The sequence below is a fragment of the Phyllostomus hastatus genome, unplaced genomic scaffold (genome assembly GCF_019186645.2).
Source record: "Phyllostomus hastatus isolate PE091 unplaced genomic scaffold, TTU_PhHast_1.1 phas_contig_254, whole genome shotgun sequence".
Taxonomy (NCBI): domain Eukaryota; kingdom Metazoa; phylum Chordata; class Mammalia; order Chiroptera; family Phyllostomidae; genus Phyllostomus; species Phyllostomus hastatus.
The window spans coordinates 6149599-6171159 of record NW_025333810.1 but is presented as its reverse complement, the minus strand read 5'-3'; the positions used below and the strand labels follow the sequence as shown (position 1 = coordinate 6171159).

Sequence of the window (21561 nt, the reverse complement as noted above, 5' to 3'; positions counted from 1 at the left end):
CACATGAAGGAGACATGCATGGATGAGGGAGCATAGAAGAAGGGGATCTGACCTGCTCGAGCAGCAGTAGTTGATGAAGTAAGTTCTGATCTGAACTAGAACCGAGTTCCCTGGGCAAAGAGGATGAAAAACATATAAAAAAGGTGCTGTGGGGGCAGGGAGCATGGAAAGTACTTAGGACAGAAAGGAAACCACTGGGTCCAAAGCAGAAATAGTGGGAGTCATGCTCAATGAGGAGAGGAGACAGGCAGGGTCCATACCATGAGGAGCCCTGTAGGCCATGCTAGGGTTTTGTGTTTTATACTGAGAGCAACGAGACTTCAGATGAGCTAAGTAAGGGGGATGTTGGGGGTGGGCAATGAGGTTAGATTTGGTTTTGAAAAAATAAAAACACTCTGCTTTCTGGATTAAGGAAAACATATGGCAGAAAGAGGAGAGCACAGTGGATGTAAAAGCTAGGTCCAGGAAACACATGTTAGTTGAGATTAGGGTGTTCGAGGTAAACTAGTTAATAAATTTGAAATATTGAGGCAATGAGAGAGCCATGTGCTAGTGAGCTCTGCTGTGAGTAAAGGGCTGGTGAGGGAGAAGGGTCCATGAGACATGACTCCTAGGTGGCTGGCACTGGAGGGGAGGGTAGTGCTAGTCCCCAAGAGAGGGAACACAGAAAAGGGTAGGCTTTGGCAGGTAGGGAGATCATGAGAGTAACTTTCGATATGTTGAGTTTGAGGTGCTGTTCAAAATGTAGAAAGAATTATCAGGAAGTAACTAGGTAGATAGGACATGCACTTATGGTTTCCATATGCATACAGGTGGTCACTGAAGCCAGGAGAGAAGGAGAGGTTGTGGAGGGAGAACATATAAAAAGAGAAAGGGAGAGGCCTGGGGCTAAACCTAAGAGCTCTGATTATTTAATGGCTAGATAACTATAAGAGACAGAGAAAGAACTGCCCAAGAGGAAGAAAGAAAACCCACTGAATGTGGAAGCCCTGGCTACCACATTCTACCTAAAACAGCCCTGGTGTTTTAGGAAGTGACAATGGTCAGTGTCCAATGCTGCTAAAAGTGAAAGAAGAGAACAAATGAAAACGTCTGCTGCATCCACACTGACAAAAGTGTATGATGGAGGCCAACGCCAGGCTGAAATGAATTCAGTGCCAGAGGAAGTGATGAAATAAACTCATCTCATACACTGTGGCTCAAAGGATAAGGCAGACAGGACCGTAGTGTAGGGAAATTGGAAATGAGAGTCTTGAGTGAGGGCTGTTTTAAGTTTTAATGGGAGAAAACAAAGTGTTTAAAGTGAACAGAAAGGATTTCCTATGAAGGGCTGGGAGGAATACAGAAGAAGAATACCTAATAATAGGATCCTGAAGGGAGAGATTAGGTCAAGTTCCCAGGACAAGTGGAGGGACTGGCCTATGATGAGAGGAAGGGGAACATCTCTACTGCAACTCGAGGGAAGAGAGAAAGGGAGGGAGCTGATGTTTGGTATCTAGAACTGTGAGCTATGTCAAATGGGTGTTCTCTCTAGAAAGCAGACAGCGAGGTCACTGGCTGAAATAGTAGGAAAGATTTTAAATGGTGAGTGGAGAGAGAAGTAAGAAAAAGAGCCAGGTTTAGGGCCACTTGAGAAGGTAATCGGGAATTTACAAAGGAGTCTGAGGGGCTTTACTGGCACTTGAAGCAGCACACTGTCAGACTGGTTCGTGTCCAACAGAGCTTTGGCCAGACCCTACCATGGGATGCTGGATCTTTGCTTTGAAGAATGAAAACCGAGCAAGAAGACAGACAAGTAACCATTTTCAACAGATGAGTCTAAGGTGAGAATAAAGACACTAGGGCTTCAAATCAATTTTACTAATCAAACTTATTCTCCTCAATATGTTACTAAGCTCTATTCTTTAACTCAAGTCTTTCAAAAGTAATTTCAGGAAATTTCACCCAAAGTGATTCCTTGACCTTATTTTTTTATCTACATAATAAGAAAAAAATTAAAATAACCTACATGCAAACCTTACCATATAGAAACATATATATTTATATATATAAACATATAAAATATGCATATGTATATACATATGTGCATAAGTATATATGTGTATGTGTAGATATAAAATGGAAGTTCTCTTTCTTGTGAATATAAAATAAATTTGTTATAAACATATCTCAATACTAAAAATTATAAAAAGTAAAAAAGTGGAAAGTCATTAATTTCAAATTATGGGTGACAAGTTATTTTTTTCCTACCGTATTCACGACAGTCCTTTTTTCTAGTAGTATTCGAAACAAATTAGCTGTAATCTTGTTATCATGGACACCTTGCTCAAGACCACGATTATCATCTTGCATGAGTCTTCGGTCCATTATAACTTCAATCTGACCTATGGAATGAACACAAAAACTGGCCAGGGTTATGTAATACAGACAGACATTGAGGATCATGTAAGTACAGGCAAGGCCTCGATTTAAGTTTCTCCTCTAGTCAAGGAGACAGACCTATACAACGCACAGTACCATGGGCTTTTTCTCAATAATGGCTTAAAGTAACCAGTATGTATTCATACCACATGATTTATATTTCTGCATTAATGTCCAGTTAAAAACTGATGAAGAAATTTAAAACAGGAGAGATCAAAATTAAAACTTTTAAAAAAGAATTAATCTAAAATTAAAAAAAATTAATCTAAAGAGTAAATTAAACCTCTAAAATTTTTGGTGTCAGCATTTGGAATATAAAAATATTTATGAAGTCCATCATGAAATTAACATCTTGCATGAAATAATAAAACAAATATAGACGGGTAGGACTGACATTGGACTTGAAATATGGTTTAGGTTACTGACTACGCAGTGATTCTCTGAAGACGCCCTAGGGTTTGGTACTCCTACCATGAACCCCCTTCCCTCCTTAACACTATGTGACGGCATCACCTTAGTCCTGTCTCCTCTGGCTCAAAAAGGGGTCACAGGTGGTTCCTTCATTTGCTGTGCAATAATGCCACATCTCCTCTAATTTAAATTGTAAGCTAATGGTTAGGTTATGAGGTTACAAACTAAAAAACCAAACAAAAAAAGGAATCTAGTCATATTTATGTATTTGAGATTATACTAAAAAAACCCCTAAAGTTATATACTTTAAAAAATATATGTATGTTTATCCATCTATTCAGCAAATTCAAATTTGTTATTAAATCATTCAGCATAAAAGATTTAAATAATTATTACTCTTATAAAGAGAACCTTAAGCCTTTTCTTTTAAGATTTTATTTATTTATTTTTAGAGAGGGGAAGGGAGGGAGAAAGAGAGAGAGAGAACTATCAATGTGTGGTTGCCTCTCACGTGGCCCCCACTGGGGACGTGGCCTGCAACCCAGGCATGTGCCCTGACTGGGAATCAAACCTGCGACACTTTGGTTCGCAGCCCAAGCTCAATCCACTGAGCTATGCCAGCCAGGGCAATAACTATTACTCTTACATAGTCAAAACAACTCTTCACTTTCTTTCTTCCTAGTTTGGGTATCCAGTATATAAAATGACCAATGTTAGTTAGAGTTTTCACTGTTACTACCTCTGTATTTTATAAGACAACCGTCTAGAACTTGCCCCTCAGGCACTGGGACTAATTGTCTCCATGCCTGTGAGGACAATTAGAGTTTAATCACTTCCCACCAAAATTAGTACATCAATCTCTTGGCAATTACTCTTTCCCCTGCCTCCAAATGTTAGTCCATACAATAAATAATAACAATCATTTCCTGGACTGTACTCAAATTATTTTTATGTTTGTAGCTATTCAAACTCTAGGGTGTTTGTCCACAGCAGGGGCAGGGAGCTTTATTTTTCAGCTTATATTTATCTGGGAAGGGAGATAACACTGCCTGGTCCATGACTGCTTGAGTCCTCATGACTCATCCCCTGTTTAGAGCCTACCTTTGAGAATTTAAGGCAGGGTTTAAAAGTGAATAGGTCAAGAGTCACATCTGGCACAAAGATGTTTTATGTTCTGATAATGAAAAAGTTAAGTCAACATTTACAGATTGGGCAACTTCACATAAAATTCCAGATTTCTGGGGTCTTCAAAAACTGAAACATTTGGCAACACTGGGCCCCTGCCCAGGAAGACCGTGTACTGGGCCTGAGCAGCAGCTGCCCCACTGGACATGGGGAACACGCACTCCAATTCAGTCAAGTCCCATCACCCTGGCCAAATCCCTTGCATGAGGACATTATTAGTTTTACAACTGCACTCATGTCTTTATGGCATGAGTTCATAATTTTGTCTAATAAAGGCCACAAAGAAAAATGAGAAGTAGTACGTTTTGTGTGTGTGTGGAAGTATAAAATGTATGCATGTGCCTAATATAAAAAGTGGGTTTGTGTCAAAGAATGCGCCAGGCATCTGCACCCGCTTGTTTGCCTGGTTCCTTTAGACACTCATCTTAGCAACTCTTTGCATGTACAGAAGAACTACTGATGGCCCATAAATGATACTTAAAAATATGCATCATAAAAGACAAAAGCCTCCCAATTGAAATTTTTTTAAAAAATTAATTAGTATCTACTATTTCCTTTCTCCATCTCATTCTTTGTTTTGGAATCCTTATAATTGTGTTTGTCACCTCTTTCTCCCCATCTGTATCATCTACGTTTGTTCTTTCAGGTGGTAGTGCAGAAGAATGTGATTCAGAGAAGGACCTTCATTTGAACTGTAACCTTTCACCTCTATAAACTCATCTGAGGTTCTGCATCCATTTAATCACAATAGCTCATTCTGCAAACAATGGGCCATCAGGATAGGTAAATTATCTTGAAAAACAATTGGGTTTCACAGAATTTTAGGCTCCTATTCTTCACCCTAAGATTAAGAAATCTATCACTTAATGCTGTTCTCACAAAATCCAAAATTAACTTATAGTCTGGTTCTCTGAAGAAAGCTGGTAACTGGAGATGATAACTGATACATGTGACCAGCAGAAAAACTATGCACTGGCAACTGAAACTTATGGGAGGAAAAAAGTCTAAACAATACATACCACTTTTCAAACTGGATACACCCAAAGACTGAGCAGACAGCAGAGTCAAGCGATGCTCGGCATCCTGGATATAAGCCATTGTGGTCATCGGGTACACATTTGCTTGAAGAGGCAATTTGCTCATTGTCATTCTAGGTTGAATCTGCAAGGCCATACAATTCTCTTTTTTAAAAACAGTTCAGTGATATTTACATATGTACTTAAAAAAATTAGTATTGACTATAGATGATTTTTCCTTCAAAAGAGAAAAAGGTATAGCTTCCTTTATTGTTTAAGGTTAGAACTAATTTAAAATGTAAAATATTCTTCAAAACAATATGAAAAAAATCACAAGTATCTGGGAAAACAACTTTAAAGAGGGAGATTTAGAACTTGTCCAGATTTTTTAAATAAGCACTCCTACTTAAATTCAGAATAAATATCCTTAACAAAAGTCTCCTACCTCCAATATTTACATAAAATTATAAAAGTATTAAGTATTCGTTTCTCATCTAAATCTAACATACTGCTTTTTTAATGAATGCTAAGCATAATAGCTCCTTATCCTCTTTCAAGAAATATATCTTATAATTCTTCTAAAATCAGTTTTAATGCCCTAGATCTCCCCATCAAATCCTCTAACATATTACATTATAATAATCAAATGCATATTTATATTTAAAAACTATTCAATGCTTAGTCTTCTTGCTTGGTTTCAATGTAAACAATTCCAAATTCCAATTTTTCTTAGCCTACTATCTGACTGCATGCAACTCAAGTCTAACTTTAGAGACTCACTCTAAACTAACATCAAGAGGAGACATTAAACTGAGACTCTGGTATCAGGAATCTTATTCACACCACATAATAATGCCATCTCCCCTTTAAACTCATAAAAGTTTGACATGAAACTCAAGCAAAGAAGTTAACATAATAGTTAACGTGTGTTGAGTACCCACTGATGCCAGGCATGTTGCTGGGAATTTCACAGAGAAGATTCTCAATCCTCACAACTCTGCAGTATGTCTTTCAATTTACTGGTTGTACTGAATAGTGCCCCCACATATTCATGTTCACCCAGAACCTATGAATGTGATTTTATTTTGAAATTGAGTCCCTGCTGATGTAATCAAGCTAATACTGGATTAGGTTGGGCTCTAATCCAATGACTGCTGTCCTTATAAGAGGAGGAAAATTAGGAGACAGCAGGACACATATGGAGACACAAGAAGACAGCATGTGGCAGTGGAGGCACACACTGAAGTGATGTGCATACAAAGCAGTGAGTACCAACGGTGACCTGAAGCCACCAGAAGCCAGAAGAGGCAAGAAGAGGCAACTTCCCTACAGCATCTGGAGGGAGTGCGGCCCTGCTGACACCTGGATGTCGGAGTTCTGGTGTGCAGAACTGTGAGGGGATACATTTTTGTTGTCTGAAGCCACCCAGTTTGTGGTAATATTTATCACAGTCCCCAGAAATTAATAAACTGGTGAAGAAACAACTATAAAATGTTTAAAAAATGTTTTAAAAAAAGCTAGCTTGGAGGTGGGCTGGAATGGAAGTAAAAGGCAGAAAACTGTACTTAAACAACAATTAAAATAAAAAAATAAAAAAAATAAATCATTTTATACACATGCATGTGTGTGCGCGCGCACACGCACACACACACACACAGAGCTAGCTTAAAAGAATTCTCCATTTCTGCTTTACAATCCTTGACCTTCCATTCCAGTGAACTCATATACTCATAAAAAGGACATGTAAAATTCACAACTGTGCAAGCTGTTTCCCTTACACCCTACCTGTAGGTCTAGAGTTCTAGTCTTGCCCAAGCACCACTCTTTCCAAAGCTAATAAAACAGCCTATTTTAAAAGTAGAAATACTTAGGTTATAGACTTAAAAATAGTATTTTCCCATTTAGTCAAATGTTCAATCCTTAAAAAGAAAATTCACATTTTTGTTCATTTTTACTAAGTTTTTTCGTTCATGTATACACCCATACATACAAATAATTGCTTCTAGTAGATTTTAAGAAAAGCTTTTTGTATACAAAGAAATGAATCACCATAAAGCATCAGCTTCATTTGAAAACCAAACAGCTGTAGTAAGATTAACATGTTAATTCAAAATGTATGTTGCAATTTTTAGGCTTTGGACAAGGTTTAAATTTAACTTCTGCAGGAAACTGTAGAAGAGAAAATTATCACAATCCTGTCTACTCATCCCAGTTGAAAATCAGACAAAGTAAAAGCATTTGTTGTGAAATTATTTCTATTCATAGCCAGAAATTTCCAAAATGCTAGTGTGTCAAAAAGATGCTGTTTAAAAGTATTATTTTAAAGACATATTGTCACACACATACACTCTGAATACAGAGATTTAGGCAACAATCAAAAGAACTCTTTAGAGAGCTGACAATCTAAAAAATTTATATAAATCAATTTTCTCATTACTTCAAAAATGTTGATTAAATACATATCTACTCACATTCCTAAGTAAATGTTTGTATTGTACCTTTATACGCTATCTATGTGTATAATGGTATACACACGTACCCCAATAAAAAAAAGGAATAAAGTTTTCCTAAAATTAAAAGAGCCCATTATTAGATTATGCATTTAAAATATATATAAAATAAAATATATATAATAAATATATATATACTGATAATTTATATATATATTTATATATAAATAATCAATATATATATAATAAAATATATATAGAATAAACTAAATATGCATAGGTCAATTCCCTATGTTGAAAAAAGATATAACCCATCAATCCCTAACTATGTTTCCTTACTATTTGATAAATTCATATACATTTTGACATCAATGTAGTTAACATGCACAAGTCACCAAATCTTTCTTTGAAAAAATAAATTCTTACAAATAGATGATCTATAAAATACTGTCAGATATTCATCATAATTTTGGAAATCTGGTTAATATAGAACCTATAAGTTCCATTTCCTATGCTGTACTCCCTGCTTTTGTAGCTGTTAAAATTCAGTTCAATTTCAGAAATAATTTGCAACATTATGCATATTTTTCAAAGGACCCAAAATTAACTGGCCCATTACCATATATAAAAGTTATGCACTAACATAACCATTATTTAGACATTTTGAAGAAAAATTACCTGGTATCCATTTAGGTCCGTATAAAATCTGTTTTGGCTGTTTATGTTAGAAGAAATTCTCATTGCAATCTCACGGTTATGTTCCTTCCGGATGTCCACAATATTGGAAACTTCCACGGACTGCCCTTCTATTCCTAAATGTAAAAGAGTATACACAACAGATGGAAATTAATTAACTGCCCACTTCTTAAAAATATACTATCCAGAACTCCCTCAGAAGTTATATATAATGCCCTGTTCTCTATCTCCTGTCTTTACCATCTCTCATATGCTAAATACTGTCCCAATTCACCTTTTTTCTTTTTAATATCAGATGGTAGATAACATTTATTCCAAAGACATAACTTGACAACTTAACAGAAGGATGAAGAAGTTGGTGGAGATAAATGTAGATGAAATATAACACACAAATGATTCTCTAATGAGTTGTAGAAGGGAATGAGGACACTAAATGAGGAAAGGCCAGCCCCACTGCAGGTCAGTCCACCTCTTGCCTGCACCGTCATGCCCCAGCAGAGCCATTAGAGCCTACTTCTTCATCGTGCTCTCCTTACACACGGGAAATTATGAGCAGTGACATTTATACTCTGTTGGTCCAAGAGACGGTGTACTACTGCCCATGATCTACATCTAGGAAAAGAGACAGGAGATCCAATGAGATGATTTATGGCTGAAACTAATATTACTATATTAGTAGTTTGGAGTATAATCTGGAGAGCTCCCCAGATATTAAATCAATTTTAATTGAATTTGGTATCTCTTAGGACCCTTTGGTATAGAGTGATTCATTGTGCCCTTTGCTATATAAAGCAGAGGACAGCTTGAAGAAGTCCCAGATGTGTCAGACATTTCTTTCTTCTGATTAAGCCTAAAGTGTTTACTAATTTCTATCATGCTGCCCTAACTGCACTGTCAGATTCTCAGTGAAGCCTTCGGTCTATTTCAGAGATAGAGAGAGGAGTTATGGAGAAACCCAATACTCTATACAGATTAAGTACGTAGAAGAGATATTACAGGGTCTTCAAAGAAAGAGAGCAATTAAGAAAAGTGGTCCAAAGAGGAAAGACTTACCCTACTTACTTCATACAGCTGAAGTTTTCTGAGACTGTACAACACTTACTGGTCACTTCCCTGAAGTTGCTATTCATTACCTACTTCTCCCTACTCTTCACACGCAATCTGTCACTCTGTGCCGAGAACCAGCACTCTTTAGAGAGAGGGCTATGTAAGAAAAAGTGGGGAGGGGAAGGAGGGAGTAAAGAAGACTTTCTAGGAGCCAAGAAAAATCCCCAGAGCTTACAGAAGGTGACAGGAAATAGTGAAAGGAAGTTTGAATCTGTGAGATTTGTGGAAAACAATGTAAATGCAGCTTATCCAGACACTATAGATTTATGTGAAAATAACACTGGAAATTATAAAGCATAAGTAATAACATGGTGATAATACTAAACAGGCTGAAGGATTTTCAAAATGCTCACAGAAGTTCTTTTGTGTTATAGGTTGCTCTTCCAACTCAACCACCTCAATGAGAGCTAACCAGTTCCTTACTCTGTTTGGAAAGCTATTATGAATATGGTCTGCATGGACAGGAAAAAGGGGTGCCTTTTTCCCTGATTTATGGACATAATCTGGATCACTAACCTCTGCGAGTTAAACACACACATATATTTCCTTCTGAGAATAACCAGAAGAACCTGCCAAGACAGCTGATCCAAATGTATTTTCCCTATTATTGGGAAGTTAAAAAAAATCACACACACCGATGACAGAATAACGGTATCTTCTTTGAATTAGGAAATGTATTACTTTAAGTGCAAATTTTCATTTCAGAATGCTTAGATTAACCAGAATATTGTTTTTTAAAAAACAAATGAATTGTATATTGAATTTTAATGGACAAGCTTCTACAAATAAACCAAAGTGCTCCAAACACAACACGCAGCACTAACATGACAGTCCTGATGCAGCACTGGGGAAAACAGAAGCCCACAAGTGAACTCTAATCTGCTGGAAGCATCTGCAGGGTTTTTAGCAGTGCTTTGCGTGCTCCCCATTCTAGACTGGACAGTCTCTCAGGGGTCAACAAAATACACCAAATGAAATAAAGTCTTAACAAAGGAGAGAGCCATTAATTTCAAGTCATGTATCTCTGGAAAATATTTACAGAAAGCATGCTTTAGAAAGTATTAATAATTTCACATTACCTCCAGCAACAATAAATTATTTCCATTGAGAAAATCATCTTTCTCAAGCCCAGTATTATGCTCAGATCCTGTTGTTGCCACAAATACTTAAAGCTCCCTTACAAGGGGCCTCTACATCCATTAAAAATTCAGCAAGACATTAATTAAATTCTGTGCCCAAAAAGACTTTTAAAATAAGATCAAACCTAATGTATGTATATGAACAAGCCTGTAATGCTAATAAAAGCAAAGCGGTATCCCTGAGTTCTCAAAGATAATTTATTTTTTTTAAAAAAGGGTATGTGTGAGGAAGAGAAATGTTGTCCACTTGTTCTGTGTCAAGAATACCTGAAGGAGTACATACCATGCCATTCCCAAAGAAGCTCACAGGACTTGGGGGTGAGCTCCCTGGGAAGCAGACCCAGTGATTCCAGTGGTCTGCTAGGTCTTTCCGGTATGTAGCAGCAAAAGGTACTTTTACCAAAGTAGTTCTACCTGAGCATGAATGGCTAGCTCAGGAGGGGCTTCAATCCTGGGAAAGAAAATAGCCCCTCCTTCATAAAAGTAGTCTATGCAGGGCAGCAGGGTGATGTCATTATCAGGTTTCAACAAAGAAAAATTAAGTTCCTTTTTGTTGCTTATGCCTTAGAGGAGAATGAACATTGTTTATTCTTATTAACACAGGCAATGTGAAGTAAGAACGGGGCCAGTCCATCGGCCAAAAGTCTTTCCTTAGCTGTGTGTTTTCTTCCCTGGAGCCTGTTAGCTTCTCACAGACACAAACTGTCTTACACACCACACCATCTTGTATTCCAGTTTTTAACAACGTTTTGGGCATGTCATAGGTGCTGAACCACTATTAAACAAATTTAGTTAAGATGTCCCTCATCATGCAGAAGTTAGCCAACATGGGAAGAAATGAAAAGAATGAAGTAGCTCTCTGTCCTGACCAAGAAGATCTGATGGAAAAAACTAATGCAGTGCCTGTAGAGCATGATAAGCTTTGTGCTTTTCATAGATACAAATACAGTACTATATTTTTACATGCGTGTGAATGTGTGTGTGTGTGAGACAGAGACAGAGAGGAGGAAAGAGAGAGAGAATACAGGAGAGGACAGGTATTTGTGTTACCTCTCTTGAGCAGTGGAGAGAGGCCAGGCAGAGATTCCAGAGAAATTTCACCTTATATCTGAACGTGTGCAATTTCTGTCAGGAGTGTGGGTGTGTGTGTATAATGTATTTACATACATAAAATAATTATGAAGCATTTTTAAAAGAAGAATATTTTCTAAGAAAGCAGAGGAAAAAACTAAAAGTAGGCAAGAGGTCGGGGCCAGGGACAGGCAAGGCTGTGTCATTGGGAACAATAGCCTCAAGATCTTAGAGTCACTCTCAATGTGATGTTGGTCTCTTCAGAGCCACCTCCTACTGGGTGGATCAGAAAGGGGCACACAGAAAAGAAAGGGCATAGCCCTTTAGACTTTACTCCTTAGCAGCAGTCTTAAGGAAACCAGGAAGGGCATTCTTGAGAGTGGGGAGGAAAACTGGAGGACAACTCTGACGTGTGCCCCATGTTGAAAAAAAGAGGTGGAGGACCCAGCAAGGAGGGCGAAAGTGACTCTGAGGAATGCAGATGGAAAGTCTGATGTCATTGCTCTGACCTGCAACTGACGGCCCCCCAGAGAATCCTGGGTGTCATTTCCTCTGCACTATCTAATCTACTCTCTTCACTGTCATATCAGATTTATCAGAACTGCAGAATCTCAGTTGATCCAACCCTCTCCACCTTTCTAGATCACCTTATTCATACCTAGTTTTGAAATACAGAGTATACTTTTCCAAGGAATAGACTGAATTCATTAGACTCCACCCTCCCTACATTCCAATGATAACAGGGAGAGGCAGCAGCTAGGGAGAAAGAGCAAAAGAGAGCCTCACTCATACCCAAGTAAAATCAAATTCTGTTTTTAGTGGTACTCGATGTGTAATTAGGACAAATCATTAGATCAAGATGGGATAATAGCAAGTGGTTCATACTCACCTAGGAAAATGAAAAGTGATGAGAACCCTAAGAGAAGTGTTTAAATCTTCAAACAAAAGTTCAACTGGAATTTGATATAAGATATAAAATAAATCCTCAAAAAAACAGCTAAGATTGAAAATAAGGTCTGCAGTAAGTGTCCTTGAAATGCAGGATCTTGATCAAAAATGGTACCTCGTTATCTATATAATTGTTGTCCTCATCCCTTTTCTTCAGACTGTTTCTGAACAGGGAAGGTGACTGAGCCCTCATCACTTTATAGCAGAAGTAGGACAAAAGTAGCTGGCAAAAAAACAGAGGTTCTAGGTTTGAATATCTTCCCTCCAACTTTGAGAGAATTTTGTATTTAAATCAGGAAAAATATAAAAATATCTTTCCCACTATGTATTTACTTCTGTGACATTTTTGTGAACTTATCCAACTTAACTGGGAGTTGACACTTATGGTTATTAATGCTTAGTTCAGCACATATACTTGAATAGCAATTCTCATAAAAATGATAAATTAAGTAGGTCAACATGAAGATGATGTTTCTGAAAATCAAATATTATCATGACTATATTTTTAAAATATTGTACTCATATCTGAAAGTACCAAGAATAAAAATGGTAATAATTCCCACAACTGGATGACCTTTTTCTCCATGTTGACTTACTCAACTTATCATCCATTATAAGATCTAATTTATCCTCTGAGGTACTTGCTAATTTCCAAGTCTGTAAATATTCACATTGATTATTTCTCCACAAGTGAAAATTTCAACATCTGCTTTCATGAATACAAATTTTAGCAAATTTCATTCCAAGTCTCAAATTTAAGAAAATGATGATGGATACTTTGTTTTATTTATAAAGCACTGGATAAATAACTATCACTACTTATTAATTTATAATATAATAAGCTAGGCACTAGTTGACATATTTTAGGCTTTTCATTTCAGTAATTCTCACAATGACATAAAAGTAAATGCATTATAGGAAAGGTATAAAATTTCAATCATATGGATTGCAAATTTTAATTAAAGATTGTTCCAATTTAGTATGACATAGTTGAAGGTCTAATATTACTGAAAGATACACTAAAAAACTGAGATGCTACCTTTGTTTTTTCTAACAAACATTGATTTTAAGAAACAACAGGTTTTTTTGAAGCTCTGATTTAGAGGAAACATCTGCATTGCTAACATTTGTTTTAAATCCAAGAGTCAGGTCTAACTAAAGCCTTTTCTTGGGAGTTGAATAAAACATCTCACAGCCCCAGAGCTTTCTGTTTGTTACCTTCCCCACAATCTAGGCTTGGGCTGGTCTAGGACAAGGGAGGGAAGAATGCTGGAATAATCAGGATGGTCTGTCCTCATATACTCCAAATGGCAGTCATTCTGAACTTACCTACTTTCTGTTCTCCCAAACATGCTCCTTTCCAAGACACCTTTAGTCAGGAAGCTTGGATTCCATATGTACCCACCCCTCAAGACCCTCTGCCTGAAATGGACCTGCCAGGGAGGCACAGGGGTCTTCCTTTTCCTGTTACCACATTTCCACTAGGGGGACAAAAAACAAAGAGCAACAGCTTACCTCTCACCTACCTCAGCTTTGATGGGGACTGAACAAAGACAATTTGAAAAATATTGAAATACAAAGTAAAACTAGATGCCACCTTAAAAAACATGTAATGGAAACAGAGTTCTTCAAATCATATAGAAACAAAGGAGTTTCATCTAACCAACCCTACTTCATTATGACATTCTTCCTCCTTTTCACCCACCCAAGTGACATTTCTCCAAGACCTAGCATCTCAACAATTCAATTCCTTATCAAAAATCTTCCTCAACTCCCCCAACCCTTGATGACCACTCTCTCATAACATTTATGGTCTAACTCATCTGCCTCACACAGCCTTTTAAGGAAATGCAACAGTTAGTATTTGCCAGACTTCATGTATGTTAACTCAGTTATTCCTCCAACAGGACGAATAACTACCTCCTACGAGGCAGACTCCATTATTGCCAGGATAACAAAACCAAGGCCAGACAGTTAATAACCTGCACAAGATCAAATGGCTGGTTAGCGTCAGAACTGGGTTGGGAGCTGGGAATGAAATGTAGATGGGTTGACTCCAGAGTCTGAGCTCTTAACCATAGTACTTTCCCTGCGTTTCCCAACTCTGAGTCCTTCTTCAGAGTTAGTACACATTTGGAAAGGATGCTAATAAATGAATTCAGTAAAAGTAGCAGGATACAAAATTAATATTCAAAAATCAATTGCATTTTTATATGCCAATATAACAAACTAACACAAAGGGAAATTAAGAAAACAATCCCATTTATAATTGCTTCAAAAAAATATCTAGGAATAATTCTAACCAAGGATGTAAAAGATCTGTACTTGAAAAATTATAAGACACTGAGGAAAGAAAATGAAGATATAAATAAGGGGAAGCACATACCATATTCACGGATAGAAAGAATTAACATAATTAAAATGACCATACTACCCAAAGCAATCTATAGAGTCAATGAAATTCCTATCAAGATTCCAATGACATATTTCTCAGAAATAGAATATTTCAAAATTTTATATAGAACCACAGAAGACGCCAAACAGCAACAGCAATCATAAGAAGGAAGAACAAAGAACAAAGCTGGAGGAAGCATGCTACCTCATATCAAACTATACTACAAAGCCACAGTAATCAAAACAGCATGGTACTGGCATAAAAACAGACACATAGATCAATGGAATAGAATAGAGAGCACAGAAACAAACTCACATCTTTATAATCAATTAATATGTGACAGAGGAAGCAAGCACATACAATGGGCTAAAAATAGTTAATAAAAGGTGTTGGTAAATTTGGAAAGACACAAGCTGAAAAATGAAGCTAGACCACCTTCTTATACCACACACAAGAATAAATTCAAAATGGATCAAAGACTTAAATATTAGATCCCAAACCATTAAAATCCCAGAAGAAAACATAGAGCAAAGTCTTGGACATTGCTTGTAGCAATTTTTTATCAGATAGATCACCCCAGGCAAGGGAAAGAAATGGGATGACATCAAACTAAGAAGTTTTTTCACAAGAAAGGAAATCCTCAACAAAATAAAAAGACAACCCACAGAATGGGAGAACATATTTTCTGATACATCTGATAAGGGGTTGATACCCAAAATTTATAAAGAACTTACAAAACTCAACGCCAAAAAAACAACCTAATTAAAAAAGTGGGCTAAGGACCTGAATAGATACTTCTCCAAAGAGGACATACAGATGGCCAATAGACATATGAAAAAATGTTCCATGTCACTAATCATCAGAGAAATGCAAATTAAAACCAATATGAGATACCATCTCACACCTGTCAGAATGGCTATCATCAATAAATCAAACAACCAGTGCTGGCAAGGATGTGGAGAAATGGGAACCCTTTTGCACTGTTGGTGGGAATGCAGGCTGGTGCAGCCACTGTGGAAAGCAGTATGGAGACACTTCAAAAATTAAAAATGGATCTGCCTTTTGACCCTGCAACCCCAATTCTGGGAATAATATCTGAAGGAGTCCAAACCACTAATTCAAAAGAACATAAGCACCCCTATGTTCACTGCAGTGTTATTTACACTGCAATGTTATTTACAATTGCCAAGATATGCAAGCAGCCCAAGTGTCCATCAGTAGATGAGCGGATAAAACAACTATGGAATATTTACACAGTGGAATAGTACTTGACCATAAAAAAGAAGAAAATTTTACCCTGTGTCTCTGGATGGATCTGGAGAGCATTATGCTAAGTGAAATAAGCCAGAGAAAGACAAATACCATATGATTTCACTCATATGTGGAATCTAATGAACAAAATGAACTAACAAGCAAAACAGAGACAGACTCATAGATGGAGAGCAGATAACAACTGGGGGTTGGGAGTTTAGGGGACGGAGGGATTGAGCCAAAGGACAAAGAACTCATGGACATGGACCACAGTGTGGTGATTGCTGGGGTGTAGGAGGTGTAATGGGACTAAATGATAATGGAAAAAAAATACAACACAATTAAATTTTTTTTTAAAAAAAAGATACACCTTCAATGCAGCAGCTGCTGTCAAACAGCCCCCAGGATAACCTCTGAGTTCTGAATTTGGGTAACTAAAAAGTGCTTATAGTTCCTTAAAATAATGTTCTCTTTCATGCCTGTAGAGAATAATCAGATTGAACTTATTTCAATTTTTAAAACTTTCAATTTACAGGAAAAAAAGCCCTTAGCAGTCAATTGCATGATATTCCAAAAATGTCTTAATTACCTAAGCCTCCATAGCAGTAACTTACTAAATGCTTTTTACTCTTAAATCACCCTAAATATGGAATGTAGTCCTGTGGGAAAAATAAGCAATTGATTGCAGATCATTTTAATATCCTCGTGACTCTTTTTATGGAAATAAAAGCAACTTCAGGGAAGCTCTGAGACCTTGTTTACAGTGGGAGGACTCCAGGGACAGGAATCCCAGATTCCAGTGACCTTAGAAGATGAATTTAGAAGCAGGGAGTCAAGCACCAGAGAACCTTTGTGACACTAAGTTCTGTGAAGACCTAACTGGCCATCTAGGCTTTGTACAGTTTAAGTAACAAAGTCTGTTGTTTGCTTAGAGGTGAAATTAAGGATTTGGATCTCTAATTCCAACGTGATTTTCTTATATGTTTAATTAGATGAAGTTCATTTTGACTCTGTAAAAGTCAAGGGTCATATTTTTTTTTTAAATTTTTTAAAATTTTAGTTGTTGTTCAAGTAGTTTTCTGTCTTTTACTCCCATCCCAGCCCACCCACTCAGCCCTCCCCACCTCCTTTCCACTTCCACCCCCCCCCCACCCTTGTTTTTGTCCATGTATCTTTTATACTTGCTCCTGTAAACCCTTCCCCTTTTCCCCTGAAATTCCCTCCCCTGTCCCTTCTGGTCACTGTCAGTCTGTTCTCTATTTCAGTGTCTTTGGTTATATTTTGCTTGTGTGTTTGTTTTGTTGTTTAGGTTCCTGTTAAAGGTGAGATCATATGGTATTTGTCTTTCACATCCTGGCTTATTTCACTTAGCATAATGCTCTCCAGTTCCATCTATGCTGTCGCAAAGGGTAGGAGCTCCTTCTTTCTTTCATATTATTAATCTGTTTTGGTTATAAATTCAAAGAAACTAAGCAACCTCTCTTTGCTAAATATGCCCATGCAATGAAAATGTCATTTCAGCTAAAGGAAGGTGTTTTCTTCCATACTTTTTGATGGCAGTTCATTACATTTTACCTCCAGGCTAGTTGCTTTCTTTTAGCAAGATCCATTACATATAATGCAATATTATGGTGGGAAACAGGCAAAAGTATTGCATTTAAGATATTTCTCCTAAGGGGTGAAACATACAGACTCACTTGCTCATGAACACACACCTACATAGGAGAACATAGTCCTGGGGTGTAGGAAGGAAATAAACCCTGAAGGTACATAATTATAACAGATCTGGAACCTAAACCTTGTGCCACTGAAAATGTACATGACACATTGGTAACCCATAGCAACATAATTCTTCAAAGTGGGTGCTGATGTCAGAAAACTAGGGCACCAAAGTCTAATAATTACAGCTCTGAAGACAAATGAAGCCATGGCTAGCTCATGTCACTTACTGATCACCTTGTTACTGCAAGGCATATACTTTTTGCAATGATACAGTATCAATATAACACAAGGGGATACAGGGGCTTCTGTTTGTATCATATTCTGTCTTCAAATCTGAAGATTAACGACAAAAGCTAAAATAGCCTATTTGGTAACATTTAAAGCTTCAATTTAATGAAAGAACATTACACTACAAGAAAAATTAACCCCCACCCCTTCCATCTTTTCCTCTGGAAAAATTTTATTTGCTACAAACTAAATAATCTTTTAGAAACCATAAAGCACTTCCAAAAGGGCATTCATTCAATTATGGTCTCTGTGAAATGGATTTCTTATTTAACCTGACAGAAGGCAGAGCATTATGTTTCATTAGAAATTTCTAAAACTGCTCTGATCTTTTGGAACTTTTAAAGCTGGTGAGCACAGGATTTCCTCTAACTTAATATTTGTAGAAATCATTTGAATGTAAATATGGAAACCATAATGAAAAGAACAACACGGTGGTTTTTAATAGCTTAAGTGATGTTAAGACGAGAGACTTTAAACTGCACCTCTTACTATTTTCATCATCCAGAGAGCACAAAAATGGAGGAACTAAAGTTAAGTATCAAACCAAAACCAAAACCAGCCGTCAGATGGAACCCAACTCTCCTAACTCAGTTTGTTTCAAAATCAATACTAATTCTTTGATAGCTACACCTAACTAACTACTTAGTCTTTCTATAGTTAAAGAAAATGAGTCTTACACAGTTCACAGAATTTGGAAAGTGTTGTTTGATTTTGTTCTTGATTTTTTTTTCTTCTTAAGCTTAATTTATGCAGAAGTTACTTTGGGGAGAAGAGTCAAATGACTAAATAAAGAGTTTAAGAAATATAAGGGTATTTTGTCAGGTTTGCATTACTTTAGCCTTTTAAAAGAATGTTTGAAGTGAACAGAATTTGACACTCAATAAAGACAGTCAACCCATAACATTAACTCATTTTCTATTTCAACTTTTATTTTCTATTTCTTTCTTTGCTAGGATAATAATGTCTTTTGTATAATTAACTGTGTGTATGTGCGTGCATGTGTGTGTAACAGTGGCCCGCTCATTGAAAGCTATGTCTGACATAATTTCCATTGTATAAAATATAAAAAAATAAGATACACTGCGTTTAGATCTTAGAAACAAAGGTTTTAGTTAATGAGCTCATAACCAAGACAAATATTATGGTAGGAAAGAGAAGATACTTAGAAAAAAGAACATGTATACATAGGGAACAATGAAATGTTTTACAATTTTTGATTATCGAAGGGTAAATATTATATTTTAAATTTACAGTAAGTAAGATGTCAAGTTTGGACAGATTATTATATCATCTCCAAAACTCAACTGCTATTTTATTAAAAACAACACAGGACAAGGAAAAATTCAAGAACCAGTGCATTTCTGTGTTTCTTACCCTGTATGTTGTACAGTCGGACACTGTGGGTAACATGTTCAAAAAAGCAAGTCACATCCGAATAAAACCTTCCACGCTGCACTCTGACAAGGGGCTGGGTTGTGTAAACATAAGGCTAAAGAGGAAATCACATGTTTAAGAAAAATAGTTGGCTTTTAACTTTTCTAAGAAATGTTTATAATAGTTTCTAAAATGGCAAGTACATATCATCTGATATATGCAATTTTAAGTAAAAACCAAACCTTGCAAAGTATAATATGCATTTACTATAAAAAGTAAATGTAAGATTTTTCATTACACAAAAATTAGTAAAAATAGAAAATAAAAATGTTACAGTTTGACTGGCCTAGATCTACACACATTCCTCCAAGCTATAAAACTTTTTGATCAAACTCCCTCTAAATACACCATCCATATGTTATTTATTAGAAAGAGCAGTATCGTTCTACAGTAGCTACATTTCCCCAGGCAAACATTTATTATAACCATGGCCCCTTATTGTTAGGGGTTGGGGCAGGTGGCAAGGATGACCACAGGGAGTCATCTAAACAAACAGGAAGCAGGATTCAGAAACACAGTTTAATCAGAGTTAGGTTTACTATATAAACATACTGCCCTTTTACTTAAAAGAGCTAGTTGAATATAAAGCAAATTTATAAACTTGAAAAGAAACCTTTAGTTTCATTTAGGATCTAAATTCAAGTAAACGTGGGAATAAAACATGTAACTTATGTGACAAAGGGACAAATTTAAAGCATTTATAAAATTATCTTTTAAGTATTACACATCTTAGAAAATTCAACAATTGTGTAAAAAGCTAATCTTGCAATGTGAACTACGTAAATAGCATAAGATTTTCAGATTGTATATAATTTTCTTCCAAATTTACCTCTTTGGCTAAAGAAAAATATTCTGAAGTTATCATACTACATTACAATTTACAAAGTCCTTGTACCTAATTAACATGTAGCTAGAAAGTAATGCAGGCGGCAGCAACCTGGGGCAGTGATTTCTGGGCTCCTGCTTCTGTCTGACAGACCCAGCTGCCCCTTTCAAGGATCTGCACTTATTTTCGCTTTGTAAACATATGATCTTTCTTTCTTACATTAGAGCTGTTTAAAGCTTGATAAAGCTTAATAACTGTAAATAAATTAGTTACTATGGTCCATGTATAATATTCCATAACACAGACATATATAAATAAATATACACATTTATATATTTATTTTTTAAGTATGAGAAGAGTCAGTCAAAACAAAATGCTTCTTCAATGACAAAAGATGGTAAGTAAGGACAGACCCACTGCCCATCCTGGAATGCCTACTGTGAGCTAGAGTTTACCTTTGTTTGTTTTTGTTTGTTTTTACAAACAAAACTAGGATCCTTAGCGTGTCCGACAGAACTCTTTAAATCTATATTTGATTTTGGTTAGCAGGCTTTTGTAAATTGTAGAACAAGAGTAACTTTTTCAAGAGATAGGTTCCTAGGCAACAAATTATGGAGAATATTTAACTAATCTTGAAGTGGAGAAAGCCTGTATAAGTATAAAACCAAAGGAAGGAACTCTAAAGATGAAAATTCAGAACTAACTACACAAAAATGAAAAAAACTACCATGACAGAAATATAAAATAAAAAATTAACAAATTAACACATGGAGAAAATATTGCAATATATAAGAAAAAGGATTAATTTTACCATACATAAAGAATACTTACAGATCTTTAAGTCATACCAATAGAAAAATAATCAAAGAGCTTAAATAAAATCTCACAAAAGAAATATGAAGATAAATAAATGTATAAGAAAGTTGAACCTCACTAATAATCATAAAAATGTTAACAATAAAATATCTTTTAGCTATTATTATAGGTATGCTTTTAGTATGGCTAAGTTTCGGTGCATGAAATGGTATATTCAAAAGCTACTTTAAAAAAAACACTGGTGGGAGTGAACAAGCAGTCTCTCCAGAGAGAAAAAAAAAAAGTAGAATGTATCAAAAGCCTTAACAGGCCTGGTCCACTAACACAAAATGACTTTTCTAGACAGTTCTCAGGAAACAATTATCATTGTATGAAATAATGCTAC

General features: G+C 36.2%; 1 protein-coding gene across 3 annotated transcripts in view; it reads right to left on the bottom strand.

The window, feature by feature from the left end:
- Positions 1-21561, bottom strand: part of MAN2A1 (mannosidase alpha class 2A member 1) — a 163177-nt gene that overhangs the window by 18339 nt on the left and 123277 nt on the right. For all 3 annotated transcript variants that reach the window (XM_045837986.1, XM_045837987.1, XM_045837988.1), the window contains 4 exons: positions 19475-19589; positions 8162-8295; positions 5037-5178; positions 2251-2384 (listed from right to left, as the gene is read on the bottom strand). In XM_045837986.1, coding sequence (XP_045693942.1) covers positions 2251-2384; positions 5037-5178; positions 8162-8295; positions 19475-19589 — 525 coding nt within the window. The remainder of the gene's footprint in view (positions 1-2250; positions 2385-5036; positions 5179-8161; positions 8296-19474; positions 19590-21561) is intronic.